The sequence below is a fragment of the Acipenser ruthenus genome, chromosome 3, assembly GCF_902713425.1.
Source record: "Acipenser ruthenus chromosome 3, fAciRut3.2 maternal haplotype, whole genome shotgun sequence".
Lineage (NCBI taxonomy): Eukaryota > Metazoa > Chordata > Actinopteri > Acipenseriformes > Acipenseridae > Acipenser > Acipenser ruthenus.
In genome coordinates, this window is record NC_081191.1 from 58,566,673 (window position 1) to 58,586,378 (window position 19,706).

General features: G+C 38.7%; 1 protein-coding gene across 5 annotated transcripts in view; it reads left to right on the forward strand.

The window, feature by feature from the left end:
- The window catches only part of LOC117394468 (collagen alpha-1(XV) chain-like), a 145,619-nt gene that overhangs the window by 62,796 nt on the left and 63,117 nt on the right, over positions 1 to 19,706 (forward strand). For 2 of the 5 annotated variants that reach the window (XM_033992799.3, XM_033992801.3), the window contains exons 1-2: positions 12,006 to 12,392; positions 17,526 to 18,073. In XM_033992799.3, the coding sequence (XP_033848690.3) occupies positions 12,098 to 12,392; positions 17,526 to 18,073 (843 nt within the window). In that variant the 5' untranslated portion in view covers positions 12,006 to 12,097. Of the gene's footprint in view, positions 1 to 12,004; positions 12,393 to 17,525; positions 18,074 to 19,706 lie in introns of those variants that run through there. The other 3 variants (XM_033992802.3, XM_033992800.3, XM_059014358.1) reach the window with 3 other exon arrangements.

Sequence of the window (19,706 nt, forward strand, 5' to 3'; positions counted from 1 at the left end):
TCCAGAAGTCCCGGTGGACAACAATGAGAAATGTGTTGAACTCGTGACTACCAATATACTGATTAATCAATAACAACAAGAACAAAATATATTATATTATAACCACATTCTACTGGTGAGAGCTGTGCGCTGTCACTGCGGGATTCGGATTCAGGTATTTCTTCTTGTTGTTGTTATTGTAACATTCTCGGTTTCTTGCAGGCAGAGGTGGGACGCGAACCCGTGACCTCTCGCACTGAAGCATAGCGCCCATACCACTGTACAAAAGAGCTGGATCCCTTGCAGGCTACATTATTATTAGGCTTCCAAGCTGGCTTGGGAAGCATATTGTTATTGTAAAGATTTATTTATTTATTTATTTAGTTATTATTTAGATTTTATTTTTTATTATTGTTGTTTTTTACTCCCAAAACTTTAAACTGCTACTGTTTGCACGGTGTGTAACCAATCAACATGAAACTTTACACTTCAGATGCAAAAAACATTGCGCTCCTGCGTCAAACAAGATGTTTTCTTCCTACATTTTCTTCTTAAATTTAAAACCGCTTCAGTTGAAAATGGTTTCTTTGATTAACTCCAAAGTTAACAAGCATCATCCCTGTGTCAATACAATTTACTTTTTCAAAAATGGTGTTTGTGCGTAAACCAATATGGCCGCATGATGCATTTCTTTAAAAACCTTTCAAAATCTTTGGTCAAATGTAAAACTAGCTTATAACTCCTTATAAAGTGCAGATAGGGTAATGGTTACTATGAAACACGTATAGGACCCATATATGCTCTATTCAAAATGGACTGTGACCTTTGACCTCTCCTTAAGGTCAAACACAAAACTAGCTTATAAGCACATTTTCACTCCTCTCCCCATACCAACAAACAAACACAAAGCTATACAAATATAGTTTTATACATGTTGTTGGTTTGAGAGTTCTTCACTAAGTTTAAAGGAGTTTTTGGGAGAATCAAAACGCTTTACTGATTTGTTCCTGCAGGAGTTCTTTCCCTGCCATAACCACAGCATTGTATTTATTGTATACTTATGTGTCTGTGTTAGCAGAGCCAAACATTGTGTTTCACCATTGCAAAAACAAAGCAAATTGTAGCAAACAAAACTGAAGCTCAAGAAGAAAAAAACTGAACAAAAAATCACTGTGCTTTCTCTTTCAAGTGAATTAAAAATAAAAACACCTTACAAATAATAAAAAAATACAGTAGTTTTACATTCAGTACTCGTATGTGTTTTTAAAAAGAGCATTATATTGTGTGTTTTACCAGTAATATTTTGTAATCGGCTTGGAAAAGCTACTGAACAAAATGGGCTTTGTAGCACCGATATGTTATTTTCAGGTACGCTGTACTTTTCTTGGTCTTTGTGAAGTGCGTTTTTCAGAACTTGTACCATAAGGTATGAAAATTGTATCTTTCTTGTTGTACTTAGTAATGAAAATAGTAATGACGGTTGTTTTATTAGCCATAGAGAAGAGGTATATTGATGCCACAGCAGCTAACGCTACTTCATTTGAGCTACTAATCTGTTGACTTGTACATTTTGTTTCATTCATAGCTCGCACTGAGTATCTGCTACTTACTATCACAGCGACACCTACTGTACCCTCACGCACCACGCTCTCATAAGAACTGTGCTGTCTGAAAATTTAACAGCATTTCCAATGTGAATGCAAGCAAAACATAGATTGCTTTTGACTTGGCAGTCCGGTGAAAATGTACTTGCGGCCCGGATTCGTAACGGAGTCCGCCTATTGAGTACCCCTGCCCTAGTCTCTGTTGCTTTGGATAAATGATGTAAATGACGAATTAATAATAATAATAATAATAATAATAATAATAATAATAATAATAATAACGTGTATAATAGGTTTACAATATATATATATATATATATATATATATATATATATATATATATATATATATATGCAGTCATAAAATGTTTAACAAATAATACATTCCACTAGAATCCGCTGTGCACTATCCTTGTATAATGCAGAGCTTTCTTATGGAATGCTTATTATTATTATTTGTGTAATGCTGTCTGCGGTTTTTTTTTTTTTATTACATTTTTTGGTTAGCCAAATGAGGCAGGCTGCACTTTCAGTGTTTTCACACAACCTAAAAACTTTGTTTAAAGAAAGCTGTACAATATGAGCAGTCGCACAAGGCCAAATTGGAACTCAGACACAAACATTTACATATACCCTCCCGTGCTTTAATATTAATGATGTTGTTTGCATTTGGAACGAGAATTTCTCTGGCTAAAAAAAAACTACATGGAAACACACTCAACCTGAAAGTTCTACCAAAATAGAGTGAGAAAAAGGTGAGACTTATTTTTCTTTTTCCATGGAAATTGCGCCAATGAAACACAGCAAACATGGAGTATCATCTGTTTATGTCACTGATATACAGATTAGACATTACATCTAAAGATGAGAAATATAGGACACCTGTAACCGTCTGTAATAGTTGTATGTTGAAAAGGCATATGATTGGACAAGGAGGGCTAACACAATAGAGTATTGCATTTTTAAATGTTATTGATTTAATTGTGTCCAGGGCACTTACCTTTATTTTATGTCATACAGTAACAGTGTAGAAGAATAATCAAGAAAATTATAAGCTCCAATAATTTATTTTGGTAGGTTATTATTCTTATTCATTCAGCCATTTTAACACCATCTGAACTGACAAATTGGCATATACTGTATTTACATAAACTGCATATATTACAGTATGCCAGCTTGATTTGTTCATGTTTTACCAGCTGTAGCTCTTTTTTGTTGTTGTAAAAATGCCTTGTTAATTGTCCATCTTTAATAATGTGCGTTACCAGCATCACATGGAATTCGGAATTAAAACATTCTTGAAAGGCAACTCAGGTCGTGGTGTCTAAGGATGTTTGTGAAATAAGAAGAACTGTTTGAGTGAGCCAGAAAATGAAGTTCTGCACTCAGTGCCAATGCAGGGCTAACTTTCATTACACCAGGCCGGTGAAAAACAAAGCTGAACATTTCATATAAAGAGGTGCTTTTTATCCATAAGCTTTCACCTTCATCAAAAGCTCTGATGTCAATATACAGAAGCCTATATTGATTACATTGCACTTCTTATGAATCAGTCCCACAGTTCAAATTTCTAGCCAAGTGGCTCAATCAGCAGATCAGCTTTTTTCATAATGCTTTACCCATTCATACTATTAAGAATCTCTAAAATGGTTAGCCTTAATGCAAACGTTGTCTTTGTGCACAGTATTATTATTATTATTATTATTATTATTTATTTCTTAGCAGACGCCCTTATCCAGGGCGACTTACAATCGCAAGCAAATACAAATACATTCAAGTGTTACAATATAAGTCATACAATAAGAACAAGAAATACAATAATTCTCAAGTGTGACAAACCACAATTCAATAATACAGCAGATAATAGTGAAAGTTACATCAGGATATGATTAAATAGTGATAGTTACATCAGGATATGATTAAGTACAAAATACTACAGATTAAACACTTGGCAGATTACAATATTCTGAGGTACAGGATTAAATGCAGTAAAATAGGGGGCAGATAAGAGCAAAATAAAGCATATTTAAATGAAGGGTGATAGTGTCCCAGGATACAACAGAGGAGTTCTACAGGTGCTGTTTGAAGAGGTGAGTCTTAAGGAGGCGCCGGAATGTGGTCAGGGACTGGGCAGTCCTGACATCTGTAGGAAGGTCGTTCCACCACTGCGGAGCAAGGGTGGAGAAGGAGCGGGCTCGGCAGGCAGGGGAGCGTAGCGGAGGTAGAGCCAGTCTTCTAGTGCAGGCGGAGCGGAGAGGTCGAGTGGGGGTGTAGGGAGAGATGAGGGTCTGGAGGTAGCTGGGTGCAGTCTGATCAAGGCATCTGTAGGCTAGTACAAGAGTCTTGAACTGGATGCGAGCGGTGATCGGGAGCCAGTGGAGCGAGCGGAGTAGTGGAGTAGCGTGGGCGAAGCGAGGTAGAGAGAACACCAGGCGAGCAGCAGAGTTCTGGATGAGCTGGAGCGGACGGGTGGCGGACGCAGGGAGGCCAGCCAGGAGGGAGTTGCAGTAGTCTAGGCGGGAGAGTACCAGGGCCTGGACCAGGAGCTGGGTAGCATAGTTGGTGAGGAAGGGTCGGATTCTTCGGATGTTGCTCAGGAAGAATCTGCAAGTGCGTGCCAGAGTGGAGATGTGCTGGGAATAAGAGAGGCAGGGGTCCAGGGTGACTCCAAGGTTCTTAGCTGAGGAAGAGGGAGAGAGTGTGGTAGATTCCAGAGGAACAGAGATAGAGAGATCAGAGGAGGGGGAGGAGGAGGGAAAGAAAAGGAGGTCAGATTTAGAGAGGTTGAGTTTGAGGTGATGCGAGTGCATCCAGGAGGAAATAGCAGACAGACAGGTAGAGATATGGGAGGAGATGGTGGAGTCAGAGGTGGGGAAGGAGAGGAAAATCTGAGCATCAGTACAGAGAGACTCTGCCAAGCATCACTGTTAAACATAGTTGCAAATGCTGTTTATTACAGTGTACATATTTATTACATAGTGTTTATTACAGAAAATAATTCAAAATTTGCAGGACCTTGTATGGTTTTTATGACACTTCAGATTATGTTAAACCATTATTCTTATTATAAGAAAAATAAATACTAGCCTCTTTTCAAAAACAAACTAATTTTGAATGTAATACAGAGAAGGCCAAAAATGTTGCAGTCAGCACAAAAATCTAAAATGGCTGATACATAGAAAACATTCTTGTATTAACAAGAATCCTACTGATTTTCCTTAAAACACTGGGTTCTTTGACTAGTATGATGGAAAAAATAAACTCCCTTTGAATATATTAAAGCCAGAAATGTAAAAAAAATTGATAACGGCATATGAACAAGACGAGAACAGTTATGCAGTGTTTGGTTTACAGCCTACAACGTGAGAGTCAGTTGTCAGTCATGGCTACATTGGGTATTATATTAAGAAAACCATGGTACTGGTACTAAAGGCTGAAATAAAAAGGCTCTAGATTTATTTTTCTACACATTTTTTCTCTAAAGAGAATATATGGCTAGCAGCTATTTCCCTTTAAACTGACTGCTAAAAATGCTTTAAAAAATGTGGTATTTGATGAGCGTCATGGATTCTTTATTAATGAACTTGCTCAGTGTACATTAATGGACATTACATGTAAATCAGTCAAAATGTGATGAATGCTTCTGTGTTCTAAAAAATAGCCTTGTTTCCCTGATTATTATAGCGTATTGCTTAAAGGTACTTAGACTGCACATCCTTAATGAGTGTTGCTTTTTACTAAGCCTTGTTCTTTACTTCATTGATAAACTTCATAATAATCTGTTTGCTTTTACAGAAGATAAGGAATTAAATAAACTAAACAAATAACTTAAACAGTACCAAGATCTCTATAATCACTGAAAATAAAGCTGGTGTTCTGTACACATTCACTGAATCGACTGGTAGACTTTCTCATTGGTTTGCAATCTCAGTAGAAGTGAATTCTGGCTTTTTACCTGTTCCAGTGTAGTTCTGGCATGGCGCATACAGCTGGGTGTTGTCTGAACTTTAATGGTTCCCAGACTGTCTCGTCCAGCCGGGGTAATCTTGGCAGCGGAAAAGCTGCTTCCTCCCATGTCCCCGCTTGCTGTGGGAAGGCTGATAGCAGGGTGGCACACTCCAGCAGCGGAAAGGCTGCTAATGGCGAGGCTGTCAGCCGACGTGCTGACAGCGCCAAGGCTGGCTCCTCCCGTTGCACCACTGGCTGCGGAAATGTTGCCATCGGTGAGGCTGTCAGCACTTGCTGGCAGCTCTGAGGCTGGCTCCTCCAGCTGAGGTGATCCTGGCAGCAGCAATGCTACCAGTGGCAGTGCTGTCAGCGGAACGGCTGAGAGCTCCAAGGCTGGCTCCTCCAATCCTAGCAAATCCCCAGAGGTCAGCAGCAAATGACCTCCAGGGCATGCCTCTCCCGGCAGTAGCGCACAGGCATCCCTCTGCAATGGCGAACAGGCATCCCCGGGTGGTGTTTTGTAGGCATCCCTGGGCGGTGCCATGGAGGCATCCCCGGGCAGTGTCGTGGAGGCATCCCCGGGCGGTGTTGTGGAGGCATCCCCGGGCGGTGTCGTGGAGGCATCCCCGGGCAGTGTCGTGGAGGCATCCCCGGGCGGTGAGGCATCCCCAGGCGGTGTCGTGGAGGCATCCCCGGGCGGTGAGGCATCCCCAGGCGGTGTCGTGGAGGCATCCCCGGGTGGTGTCGTGGAGGCATCCCCGGGTGGTGTCGTGGAGGCATCCCTGGGCGGTGAGGCATCCCCAGGCGGTGTCGTGGAGGCATCCCCGGGCGGTGTCGTGGAGGCATCCCCAGGCGGTGTCGTGGAGGCATCCCTGGGCGGTGAGGCGTCCCCTGGCGTTGTCGTGGAGGCATCCCCGGGTGGTGTCGTGGAGGCATCCCCGGGCGGTCTCGCAATAGAAATCTTGCTAAGAAGACGCAACACATATTTAAATTACTATATCGCTGCTCTTTTCATTAACATATTTTCCCTTAGTACATACAACAAAATGTATACTTTGCTAAGCAAATTGCGGTATGTTTGCGCTGTGACTGGCCCATCTTTGTACACCTACCCTACATATTAGGTTGACATCTTTACAAGATCCTCAGAGTGTACCAAATACTGTGTCTGCCTGCTTTTATAAAACACAATATTTTAATTGACTACACTAGGTGCCCCGTGGAAAAGTTCGCATTTTACATTGGCTATGTAGTTCATTCCCTAGTGTGCAATCATGTGTGTAGGAGTGTGGCAGACCCAAGCTTTCATTAAACTACTCCTTTCCCACCAGCATAAAATAAGTGGTCTGTGAATTATTGCAAGCTATTCATTGCTGATTCAATACCCCCTCACAGCAAATTCACTCCTTTAGCTCCCAGGAGACAAGCATTTGACGTAAGCAGAATAGCACATGTTTTTTTTTTTCTAATCATGTGATTCCCTGATATACCTTGGAATGTAGCTTGTGATTCCCTCATACCACAGAATAAACTAAAAATGTCTCTTGAATATGGACTTTGCCAATTTTAAAATAAAAGCTGAAACCCCTGATCATCCTACTGGCATTGTAACAAGTCATGCAATGTATTATGAAATTATTAGGAGCAAAATCCTATTTCTTTATGCAGGGAACTAATCTATTCTGGCTCCAGACATTGGATTTAAAGCTAATAGTTAGTTTCTTGGATCGTGACTAGAGTAAAATAATTTAAAGCTAGGCCATGTGAAAATGCTATTCTTAATTGAACTTGTGCAGAATATATGTTTATATATAGTTATATAGAATATATAGTTTCAAATAAATTATTTTGCATGTACATCTTGTACAGTAAATACTCTTGGGTCGCTGGTGAGTATGTGTATTGGACGTAGTTCAGATAAGACCACTTCTACATGCTAGCAACAGCTTGGTTTCAGTTCATATTTTGACTGGATAAAACCATACAGAGGAAACTTAATGAATGTACATTGAGAGTACAGACGTGATTCTATGAATGAGGATGACTGAATAAACAATGAGATTCCAAAAGTATGTGTAACAACAACCAATTTTGCACTTACTGTAGTCAAGTAAATACCACTTCAGAAGAAAAAAAATGTGTTGTGATTTTTTTAAACTCTCCTAGAAAACTAAGTCATTTAACACATCTGGAACACAACCAAATATAAATACTTTTGGCATTAATATTGGCTCCATGTAAGGAGAGGACAATAGCTGGCAATTTATGTGACATTTCTTAATATCATAAATGCCATAGAGGCTGCAGGAATGTCTGGTGAGTAGTCTGGAGTGGAAGCACAACGGGCATTCTAACATGTAGTCGACCTTTTCAGTTTATGCTGTCGATCATCGAGAGTAGTTCATCACTAAATACATTTAAATACTAACATTTTATTGTTTCACTTCCAGCTATTTCTTCACCCATAAGACAGTCTGTTTATTATCACCAGTGGTGTTATAGTGTTATATAAACGGTAGTATATATGTTTTTGTAAAGCTGTTTACATGGATGTTAGGATACAGTAACCATGATACCTTTCCATGGTACTGACTTTATAATGTGGCCTTAAAGGGGCCAATGTATAATATAGGTACCTTGTTTGGATAATTTTTCTTAAATGACATTTAATTATATACAGTTTTAATTATGCCATCCAGGCAGCTTAAAATAACATTTTTTTAGGTAAATAGGTAAAAAAAAAAGGTGGGCTTTTTATTAATTTCCAAATATGTAGGGTCTTATTGGGATTAGTAAAAAACATATATTATGACATAATTCACTAATATTTTTTATTTAACATTGAACAATTCTAATAGGATCTAGATTAGTATAAAATGTAAGTGGATGAGATTTTGCATAGAACACGTGCCACCCGATGGCTGAATGTTGTAATTGCGGTTTCAGTTTGCATTGATCTTTAAGGGAAGGCCAAAGGCCTCCGTGGCTTGTGCTTTATAGGCATGGTCTGTCAAATACCCTAGACCATGAATCCCCAGAAAGACTAGAAAGTGGGAAGATTGATGTGGAGCAATTGTTTGCAGGTCTTGGGGCTACCTTGCCCTTGATGTTTTCATTGAGGATAGATGTGTTTTTGCTGCTCTTCTACAGTTACAAACTGTTTACCGAAACCAAAGCTACATTCGTCGTTTGACAATGCGTAACACAGGTTTTGACTCTGCTTTTCCCTATACAGTAACATTTTAATAAAATGCAAGCCCTCCTCAGACAGGAAAGTAATAATACTATTCTTGCAAATGCGTATGTTTATATATTTGTTTTAAAAAGGCATTTGTCATGTAAACCTAGGAAAGTTTAAACAAAGAATGTAAATTTGTGAATAAACAAGGTATTTTGATTTTGAAGTTGTTACTTGCATAGAACAACCAGTTGTAATTATTTAGGAGTTTACTTTTGCAAATGCTTGTTTCTTAGTTCTTATTCATGCTTTGCCAAATAATGCTAGATCAAGTACATACTGTACATTGAACTGCAACCAACTAGTTTCAGAATATTTTGCTGTTTAGTCTGAAGTCTCTAATCACACTCAGTTAATTTCCATTAATGCTCTGTGGTTCAACAGCTGTAATTTGGCTTTATTTGGAAACAAAGTGATAGTGATTGGTTTCAGAATCATGTCACCCTGGTTAGTTTATCTCAATAGGAAGGCCATACAAAATAATGGATGAGCAACAGGGCATAGTGCCAGGCACAGTAGGTTAGTCAGTTGGGTTTAAAAGTGGAAGTAGATGATTTAGGTGAACCAGGCAGTGCATTAGTGAATGGCTGGTAAACAGATCAGTGAAGTGAACTAGGACCTTTCATTTGTGATTGTGGTCTGTTGAATAGCTTAAAATGTAATCAGTCGTTGCAGATATGAGTGGATAGGTGTGAAATCTAAAGAAAGAGCAGCTAAAATTAGTCATTGTTCTGAATCCTTATCTTAAATCTTCATGGTGTTTTACCTTCTGCCACATCATGTGTCTTTCAGCTCTCTGATGCTAATTCCCAGCCACCAGATCTTTACATTAGACTAAATCCATTTAGCAATAGCTGCACACCTATTATGTTCAGCAATTTAAACAGATTAATGAGGTCTTCACATTAAAGAGGAAGTCTCATTTGGATGGGATTTATCTCACCTGAATTCTGCTGCCCTGTTGCACTTTTTTCTATTTGGTATCCTCCTCATGTTTTCAGTTTGGGTAAACATACAGCCCCATATCAGTTCATGTTGCCTGTGCCGTGCTTCCATCTGTACCATGAAACCAGTCTGTAAAGCAGTATCAAACTGTGATGATGCTGTCTGCAAGAGAATCTGCAACCAGTTGTTACACAAAGGTGAAACATTTTCTCTATGTATCTATTTTCGTATAATTTCCATTTATAAATTAATTCACCAACCTCCACTATTTCCTTGACTGTATAATCTAATTCGCACCTCCAGTGCATTTCACATTGGACTCATATTCAGTAACTTTCTCCATAAGAGCAACTGGCCCAGAGCTCACTCTGAAGAAATCTCTCGAATTGAAGCTCTAACTGCACTATACTGAGCACCCAATACCTACTATGTTGTGGGTTCCCTCACAATATTACTAAGCATATCTATACATACATGTTTATTGACACACACTGGCAAATTGAGATGCAAGTGCCATGTTCAGATGCTTCCTAATACTTTATTTATAATCAGGGTTTTCAATAAGACTATTGTGATCAGGTTTTTATAGTACAATAGTGTGCTGCAGATAAGCTTTTGGGTCATTGAGTAATTTACTCTCTAATTGAGTAAAATGTATTTTAGGTAAAATGCAACACTACCTTGAAGTCATGAGTACTTTCAATAAATACTTTACATACTTTAATGCTAACTTATGGGGTATGCATTAACTACAGTCTTACATTTTAACTGTAATGTTACTTTGAACTAGTGTACAAAAACTTGGTCTTACAATAAAAACAAAAACAACAATTATTCTCATTTGCTTTATTGACCACAAACAATATGGCTGTGCAGCAAATAAACACAGAAAGAGAAATGCTGCAGATGGAATATACTTAACAAAGCCTGCATGCACAACCTACATATTGATACTGCACTAATGTAAATAAATAAATGATAATATTGTATTCCTTATTGATTGCCTTCCAATATAAAGCATCCTGACTCTCTCCAAACACAGAATATTGTATTTATTATATAGATTTCTATGATTCATTCTCTAGCTACCCCATGCAGGATATTCACAATTGACCATTGAGATGCCAGGAACCAACAAAGCTTGATAACATGCAAACTCAAGATGGACAGCAAAATTTCTATGCAGATTCTTGACGCATCAGATATATACGCATTTTCGTTTTTTACTGTCTATCTAAAACTCTTAGGGCTGTATTCTGATCACAGCGCAAATGCAAATGCCAGCGTGAATGATGCTTGCCCCTGATTCTGTGGCGCATAAATGGAGTGAAGACATGAAAAAAAAAATACTGCACTGAAATGGTATTCTGAAGACATGTCTTGCCTCGTTATAGAGCGCCTGACCCATCAATAACATATTGGCAGAAGCGATTCTGATGACAGCGCAATGGGGTCCCAAGTAGACAATTGAGCACTGTGTTAAGACCCGCTGAAACCAGGTTTATTTAGTGGCGCAATCAGGAACTTTAACAAATGAACACACTATAAAAAGCAAAGTAGTCCTAAGTAACAACTGCGTGTGTTTGGACTGACACAAAAAGAGGAAAAAGTAAAAGAAAAGAATGGCAGGGATGAGTGAGGGTTATTTTTCTCTGGTGTACTCAATCGCTAAATTCTTGTAGTTCACATATTGTAGTTCACATTTAGAGGATACCACAATGATAAATAATTTGCTTTATTTATGTATACATTTAAGATTGAGTAATTTAGTTTGGTATGCAACTATTCACAAACCAGCATTTGCAACATCCTTAAATTTACAGTTTGGAGGTACTGTAGAGCTACAACTACGGTACTACAAAAAAATCAAATAAATCAGATTTTTTTAAAAAAGAAATAAAAAAATATTGCCAATCCTGATCCTTAGTGGAGATCCAAAATATGCAAATAAAATGTCTCATATGCTTGTAAACAAGCTCTATTTTGTGCACATAATATATCTCTATTGAGGAGGGGAAATGGTGCAGAAGTTTGTATTGTTATACATTCTTTTAGTTTCTTGAGACAGCCTTTTTCTTGAGCAAATCTCGTGGTTAGTCTAAACAAGGCAACTCCTGATGGTGCCAAAGCTGTTTTTAATTTCCATCATAAAGGGGCTAGCAGTTAACTGCACATTTACTTAACAAAACCATTTAACTGGAAATTTTTGTGATGTGAGCCAGCTATTTAGCTGCCCTTAAATACCTAAATCTGCATGATGCCAAAAATCTGGCAGTATCTGGCCACAGATAGCAGTGAAGAACTTGAAGCATAAGAAGAAAACGGGCTTCTTGATGAAACTGCAGTATTTTCTTATCATTGTTACCGTAGTTTTAAACCTAAGATGGAACAAAGAATATTTTGCTTGTATACCTTGCTGATTGTGGTTAGTCCAGTGTGTGGACAGTGGTGGTGGTCTCGATATTGGGGCACCCCTGAAACAACATCGTCCCCTCCAGACATTACTGACACGGTAACCACCAGAACGAAAGAAGACATATCTGAAGACCTGACTGGAACAAGGAGACTTTCATCTCAGTTAACAATCCAAACGGAAGTGTCTTCTGTTTCTGTGAAAACAAAATATGCAGCTAATAAGTCAAAGAATGTTAAACATCTTCTAAAAAGAATAACATTTGGTAAGTTGCTTGTGTTTCAAATAATAGATTTGTGTGAGTCAGATGAATACTGTACTGTACATCAGGACACAGTCACAAAACTTGAAATCATGCAAACAAAAGCTAGTTTTATTAAATAAATATTTCTGAAACCTTTATTTGCTGTTCTTGAAGATAGCTTGGTGTTCAAAGCAAATCTTTTTAAATAAAATGTGAGTTTAAGGCGTGGAGGCAGTGTGGTCCAGTGGTTAAAGAAAAGAGCTTGTAACCAAAAAGTCCTTGGTTCTAATCACAGCTCACTCACTGACTCACTGTGTGACCTTGAGCAAGTCACTTAACCTTATGCTCCATCTTTCAGGTGAGATGTTGTTGTAAGTGACTCTGCAGCAAATGCATAGTTCACACACCCTAGTCTCTGTAAGTCACCTTGGATAACGGCATCTGCTAAATATAAAAAAAAAATTATAATAAAGCCCTTTAAGGGCACTTTCACACCTAGTTCACTTGCAAGTGATTTGAATCGTGGTTTACTTGGAAACAAACTAATTTGTTCAGCTTTGCTTCAGATCGTTTCACATCAAGCAAACTTGAGTTTTTTTTAAAGTGAATTCAGATATTTTTGTTTGGTTCACTTGAAGCTTCATCCAGACTAGAGTTCTATTGGTTTCACATTGCACTTTTCCAAACACACTCAGCTCTCTTGCTGATTACTAGAGCAGAAGTTCTCTCTGGGAAAAATGTTTTCCATCATAGTGATTATGAAAAAGATGTACATATTGTACATTCAATGTAGCTGTTAATAATAATAATAATAATAATAATAATAATAATAATAATAATAATAATAATAATAATAATACCTCTTGTTATGAATGCTGTATGCGTGACAGTGTGGTGAGATACAGATGCAACAAAGGAGCTGGTTTACTACACTGAAGTGGGGCAGCGCAAATGCAACGCTAATGTCTGTATCGCTTTGTCTTAGCACAATGTTTTCCCTGTAAGTGTACAGCTATGACCAAATGTTTTGCATCACCTAGAATTTTAGGATTGAGATCATATTTTAGATATTTTATTTAACATCATGTAATCCAGGAAACTACAAAATGATAGCACAAAAGTCTACAGGAAGCCATAATAGTACAGTATTTCATGTTAGACTTTCGAAATGTCAAATTTTTCAATTTGTCAGTTTATATGGAAAACTACAAAGCGGTATGTGATTCAATATGTTAACATAACATTATTCAGCAGTTTTAATCAACTTTATAAAGCAAAATTCTATATGGCCATAGCTGTATATGGTGCTATTATAATTAGCCAGACGCTATTTGTGTACATGTGACATTATTGTGTTCTTGTCTGGTTTGTGTGTGTGTGTGTGTTTGTAGTTTTTTACATTGGCTATTGTAAAACTATGTAAAATGCCTCAGTTTCGGCAGTATCCCAAGTCATTCCTCATGCAGACATGTTTTTGACAAGCCCTGCATTGTGTATGTGCGACAGTGGCGAGACCAGCCATTCGAGCACCAATACCACGGGCAAGCAGGATGACTATCTAAAGGGTGTTCCCATTGTTTTGAAGGGATAATTCACCATCCCTCAGTGTTTACTGCCTCTAATTCCTTCAGGGAAGCGCCTGGGTTGGAAATCTGAAGCTAAGTAACCCTAATTCTTGTACTAGACCTAAATGTATAAGAGTAAAAATACGTTATTGAATACTGTGTCCAAATTCCCTTTCCAAAACAAATAATCTAGTTACACAAAGTATGTGCTACATAACACAGATGTTTCCTTTTTTTATTATCCATCCCCTGTTGGTCCACTGCACAATTTAATAATCCCCCAGCAGTTTTCTTCAGGTAAAATATAGTATGTTCATAAGCCTGGCCAATAAGGATATATTGTTCTTGGCTTTTTAAAGGTTTTTTTTTTATTTCATTGTTTGAAACTTCTGAATGCAATGTAATCTATTCAGAATTAATCAAACTAGTGGCCCCAACAGCTTATATGAAAAGAAAAGCTGTATCACATGATGTTGGAGTGTAGTGGTAATAGGATTAGTGAGTAGATGGCCTTACCAGGGGGTCGAGGTAATACCAGCAAATGAGATCTCAGCATGAACAGTGTTTTAGAATCCCAAGCTGATCCTTGTTTAACACAGTAGCTGGAGTCTGACTGAAAGTTTGTCTATGAATCAACATGTTTTGATGTTTTCTTGAACAGTGGAGTATTAATTAGACTGATTACACTAGAAGCAGTTACTTACACAGTATGAAATAAAATTAAAATAAAAAGCTGTATAACATTTGCTTTTTATTGTTAAAGAATATTTTGAAAGATCTCTCAAAATCTAGCTTTGCTGTGTCCCCAGCAAAATACTTAATTGTGACTCAGTTCCTAGGCTAGCAAATGCATTGCTGTAGGTTGATTCCTGTTGCCATTGACAGTGTATGCTAAGAAGGCAGCAAATCCTTTGGCTGTGGACATCTATACATTTCTAGCTATGTGTTTCAGCACCGAAAACCTAAAGGGCAATATAAATTTAGCTGAAATGATCACATCAGGGAGGGGTCCAATTACGATAGTTCTTCATCTTGAAAAAATCTTTGTTTCTTTTCTAGTTTGATATTGATTCATATTGTTTCAACCTGCTTCAGTGAAAGAATGCTTAGTGTTTCTGACTCAAAATACTACAGTATGATCTCTGTGAGGTCAGAGGATATACAGTAAACACAATTCGGGCAACCCAAGTTTCAGTAACAAGATACCCACTTGGTCACACATTGGGCCCAATTTGAATTCAGTGCGCTCCATCTTTTCTGCAAGGAGAAACAAAGTTCATATTATGAAACTAGCAAGAACCATATAATATATCCTGATCCCATACCAGCACCTACAGTAAAGCTGTTTGGTTTTATAAAACAGAACAAATGTTGGTCCTAATAAGGTTCCCCTGAAGGGGCTTCTGGGCAATGTGAAGGTTAGCACAGCTCTCTCTTGTCTTTTGAAATGCACCCAGTCTATTCTAATAGCAGCTTAAGCAGCAGGGGAAGCAAGAATGCACTGTGACTGAATCTAGAGCTTGTTATTCATTGTGCTGCTGTCACACAGCGAATTGTGCCCTGGGAGCAGCCTGTCTTTGACAAACAGCAACGTGATTAATGATGTCTGAGGGGGCCTCTTCACTTTTATGTGTTCTTTTAGGGTCTACTTTCACATGGTTAGCTAATCAAACACAAGAAGTGTACTGCGGTCTATGGTTAGCTCATATTGACAAATACAGTATTTCAACATGCTCGTCATACCATTTTGTACACAAAAAGCTAAGGAAGACTTGTTTGGTTATTATTATTATTATTATTATTATTATTATTATTATTATTATTATTATTTGTTTATTTAGCAGACGCCTTTATCCAAGGCAACTTACAGAGACTAAGGTGTGTGAACTATGTATCAGCTGCAGAGTCACTTACAACTACATCTCACCCGAAAGACAGAGCACAAGGAGGTTAAGTGACTTGCTCAGGGTCACACAGTGAGTCAGTGGCTGAGATGGGATTTGAATCAGGGACCTCTGGTTATAGGCTCTTTTCTTTAACCACGGGACCACACAGCCTCCTGTGGTTGTTGTTTCTCTTATAAATACTGTATACATGACATTTCATTAGGAGAGTTTTGGACCTTAAAGAATACCATGTTTACACAATCAAGGCCGTAGCCAGCTATGATGCACAGGGGGAAGGGGCCTCGGTTAAAATCATAGTAATAATTATTTATTTAGGCCCTTTTACACGTTGCTTTGCCGCAAAATAAAATGCATTTCATCCCTCATTGTGCGCATACATTCATTCCCAAGTCCTGCTCTGTGCTTTAGTAGGCTAATGTGTGTATTTCGGTATTTAAAATATATCTACTCTGTTTCTTTTTTTTCAGTGAAGGTAAAGTAATCATCACTGTTGAGCTTATTTTGTCATAATAATTTTTCCATGATTACATTAAGAAACTGAGATGGTTTAATGATGCTAATTACAACATTAAAGGCAGGCAGATCGCTCAGAAATAAAACCCGAAAACCAGAAACCCTAAATATCCATTCTGGTGTATTTAGAAGCATTTTACTTTTACATTTGAAGTAGTGCTACGTCAAGGCTTATTTCAGACAGTGCGTGATTGACACTGGTAGTTGAGTTGCGGGTTGTGTCGAGTTCACAGGGCTGTGGTTTGCCAGGACCCTCACAGCTGGCCAATCACATTAATAAGTCAGAACAGCCAAACAGCCTATCTAATCGACTGGCTAGCCAAAAAGCTCAAGCTGTAACCCTCTGAACTACACTGGTTATGATGAGCTGATAACTCACGCAGCTAAACTCTCTCTGTCTTGTCAACCAGCTTAAGCTCATTTTATTGCTGAATGTGATTTTATAATTACCAGCAAACCAAACTTTATGCATGCAAGCACTCTTGTCATCTCGGTATTTGGATAATGACATCACTGTTAAAATTCAAGTTTGATAGATTAGGATTTCTTAAAACAGTGCCTGTACAGATCTGTTGTAGACAGTAGAGTGTCTACAACAAATATTCTGTTCTTGCTACCTTTCTTATTTTCTTTTATATTGAATTTGAATGTTGCAAAGAAAAATATGTTTATTTGTACTGTACAAAACCACACAGGTCCTGCAAATTTAGAGCCTCGGGTACTCAGGATTCTGTATTGGTATCTTATTCAGAAAAAAAACCTGTTAATTAAACTTTTGCATTTAAATAAACATGGGCAAGTGCCTCAGTGAGTTTTCAAGGCTGGCTACGGCCCTGACAATATATGCAATTTGCAACCACAGGATAAGAGGGGAGTTGATGCCAAAACCATGGCAGTGCAAACAGGAAAACCGTAGTGTTATCCATAGGAAAACCACTGAGAGCACATAATTGAGGTACAGAAACAATCAACTTTATATCACATTACCTGCTGTGTAACCATAGTTTCTAATCCAAAATTCTGGTGGAGTAGTTGTTTGAGTAGTTGTTTTTCCCATTACATTTAGTAAACATTTGCTTTACAATGTACATTTCTTGTATTTTTCCTGATGAAATGCTATCTGTGCATGTATCAGAACTTTTATTTATTTTTTTAAATTTTTTTTACAGAGCGAGGCTCCAAGGGGCTTCTTGATCTCACGGAGTTAATAGGAGTCCCACTTCCTCCATCGGTTTCCTTTATCACTGGATTTGAAGGGTTCCCAGCCTACAGTTTTGGACCAGATGCTAACATAGGCCGACTGACTAAAACACTGATAACTGAGCCTTTCTACAGGGATTTTGCTGTCATAATAACCATAAAACCAACCACTAACCGAGGTGGCGTGCTCTTTGCCATTACGGATGCCTTCCAGAAAGTCATTTACCTAGGACTTGCATTGACGCCGGTTGAGGATGACACCCAGAGGATTATAATGTATTACACAGAACCAGGTTCTTCAAGGTCTCAGCAGGTGGCTTCTTTCAAGGTGGCTGGGATGACAAATAAATGGAATCGTTTTACACTGGGTGTGCAAGACAATGAGATTACTCTATATATGGACTGTGAGGAATACCACCGGACAACGTTCCAGCGCGCGTCTCGCCCACTGAAGTTCGAATCAAGCTCAGGAATCTTTGTTGGAAATGCCGGAGGAACAGGATTAGAAAAGTTTGTTGTGAGTATACTAATAACTGTTTCCAAGTGTTATATATATATATATATATATATATATATATATATATATATATATATATATATGTGTATATTGATCGCCCCACCCCTGACTGTTTATGCTTTCCTGTTACAGATCATTTTTTAAAATTGTAGCAGTGGGGCAGCTATCAAAGACTGATGCGGACTGGGGCGGGGGGGGGGGGGGGGGGGGGCGGGAGAGGGAGCGAGGGATAAACACATAGTTAGATGCCTTGTATTGTGTAGTATATTAGTAAGATGTGATTGGTGTGTGGGTGTCGACTGTGTACAGCTGGGATTGGGTGGTAACATAGTTAGTTGGGAATTGGGGGGCTAGCATGCTAATTAGGGGAAACCTTAGTTGACCAATGACCGAGCTCTGTTGGGCTATATTAGGGCGAACAGCAACGCTGTTTGGGTTGTTTTTTTTTTTCTTCTGTTTTTCAGGGTTCATAAAAGAGCAATAAACAGTACTTTTAAGTGCGTTTCAACCTCAAACGTCTGCATCATTATTTCACCGTCGCCGCCGCTGAACTATCCTCCCGCTTAGAACCCACAGCACGCTTGGTGTTACATTGGTATCAGATCAGACAAGTGGGATCCATCAGAGACAGAGGGAACCCGCCCAGGGGAATTGTTGCCTCAGGTCGGAGCGCCCGTCGGGAGCAGAGAGTGGGCTATAGCTTGGCTGAAGTCAACGCCAATAATTAAAGCGCTCTGGAAGGGCGAAGAGAAGACGCAGCAGATTGAACAGAATCTCCAGTGGGGAAGGAGCAGAAAGAGGAGGTCTATGAGGAAGCACAGAACGGGGAAATCGACTCGACAACGCTGCCTGATAGCCAGACAGAGTGATGGGCAGCTAGGTAGCAGAGCTCCACCCCAAGCAAACGTCACACTGCAGAGCTTCACTATCATGGGGAGAGGAACCTTCCCTGGCGGCCGATTAAGAGTGATTTGGAAAGCTCAAGCAGAAGAGAACTCCTACAAAAGAACACACAAAAACAAAGCAAAGGGCACTCTGGCCAAAGTCAAACAAACACTAACAATTCTAAACAAGTATATTTTAGATATAGCAATTGTTTCTCTATTAATTTAGACTCACGTCTCGCCTCTGACACTCGCAGAAAGCTGCAGGTTTTTATACAGGTGACCATCTCCCGATTAGCAACAATTAATCAATGAATTAACTTGGGAGAGTTAATAAATATAAATAATAAATAATCATGTCAGATGGCTTTCGTCCATCTGCACATAAACACAATATATTTATATAATAATAATAATAATAATAATAATAATAATAATAATAATAATAATAATAATAATTGATTGCTCAGTTGTGTAGTTGTCGCACTACGAATTTGCAAAAATAGGACCATATTTTTTTCATCGCTCGCGTTGGAATTTGTGTCACAGCGATGTCGCTTGTCGTGTCGCCTTTGGTGTGAAGGGCACTATTGAAAAGCATAGGTTTTATTGATTTTCTTGCGGCGCTTTGCCGTGTCGCTCTTCGCGTTGCGTCTAGTGTGTAAGGGCCTTTACTGCCAAACCAGTCCGATCAGTGGAACATACGTGGAGAGACACTGAAGGCAGTGACAGCAAACCAGAGTTCACTT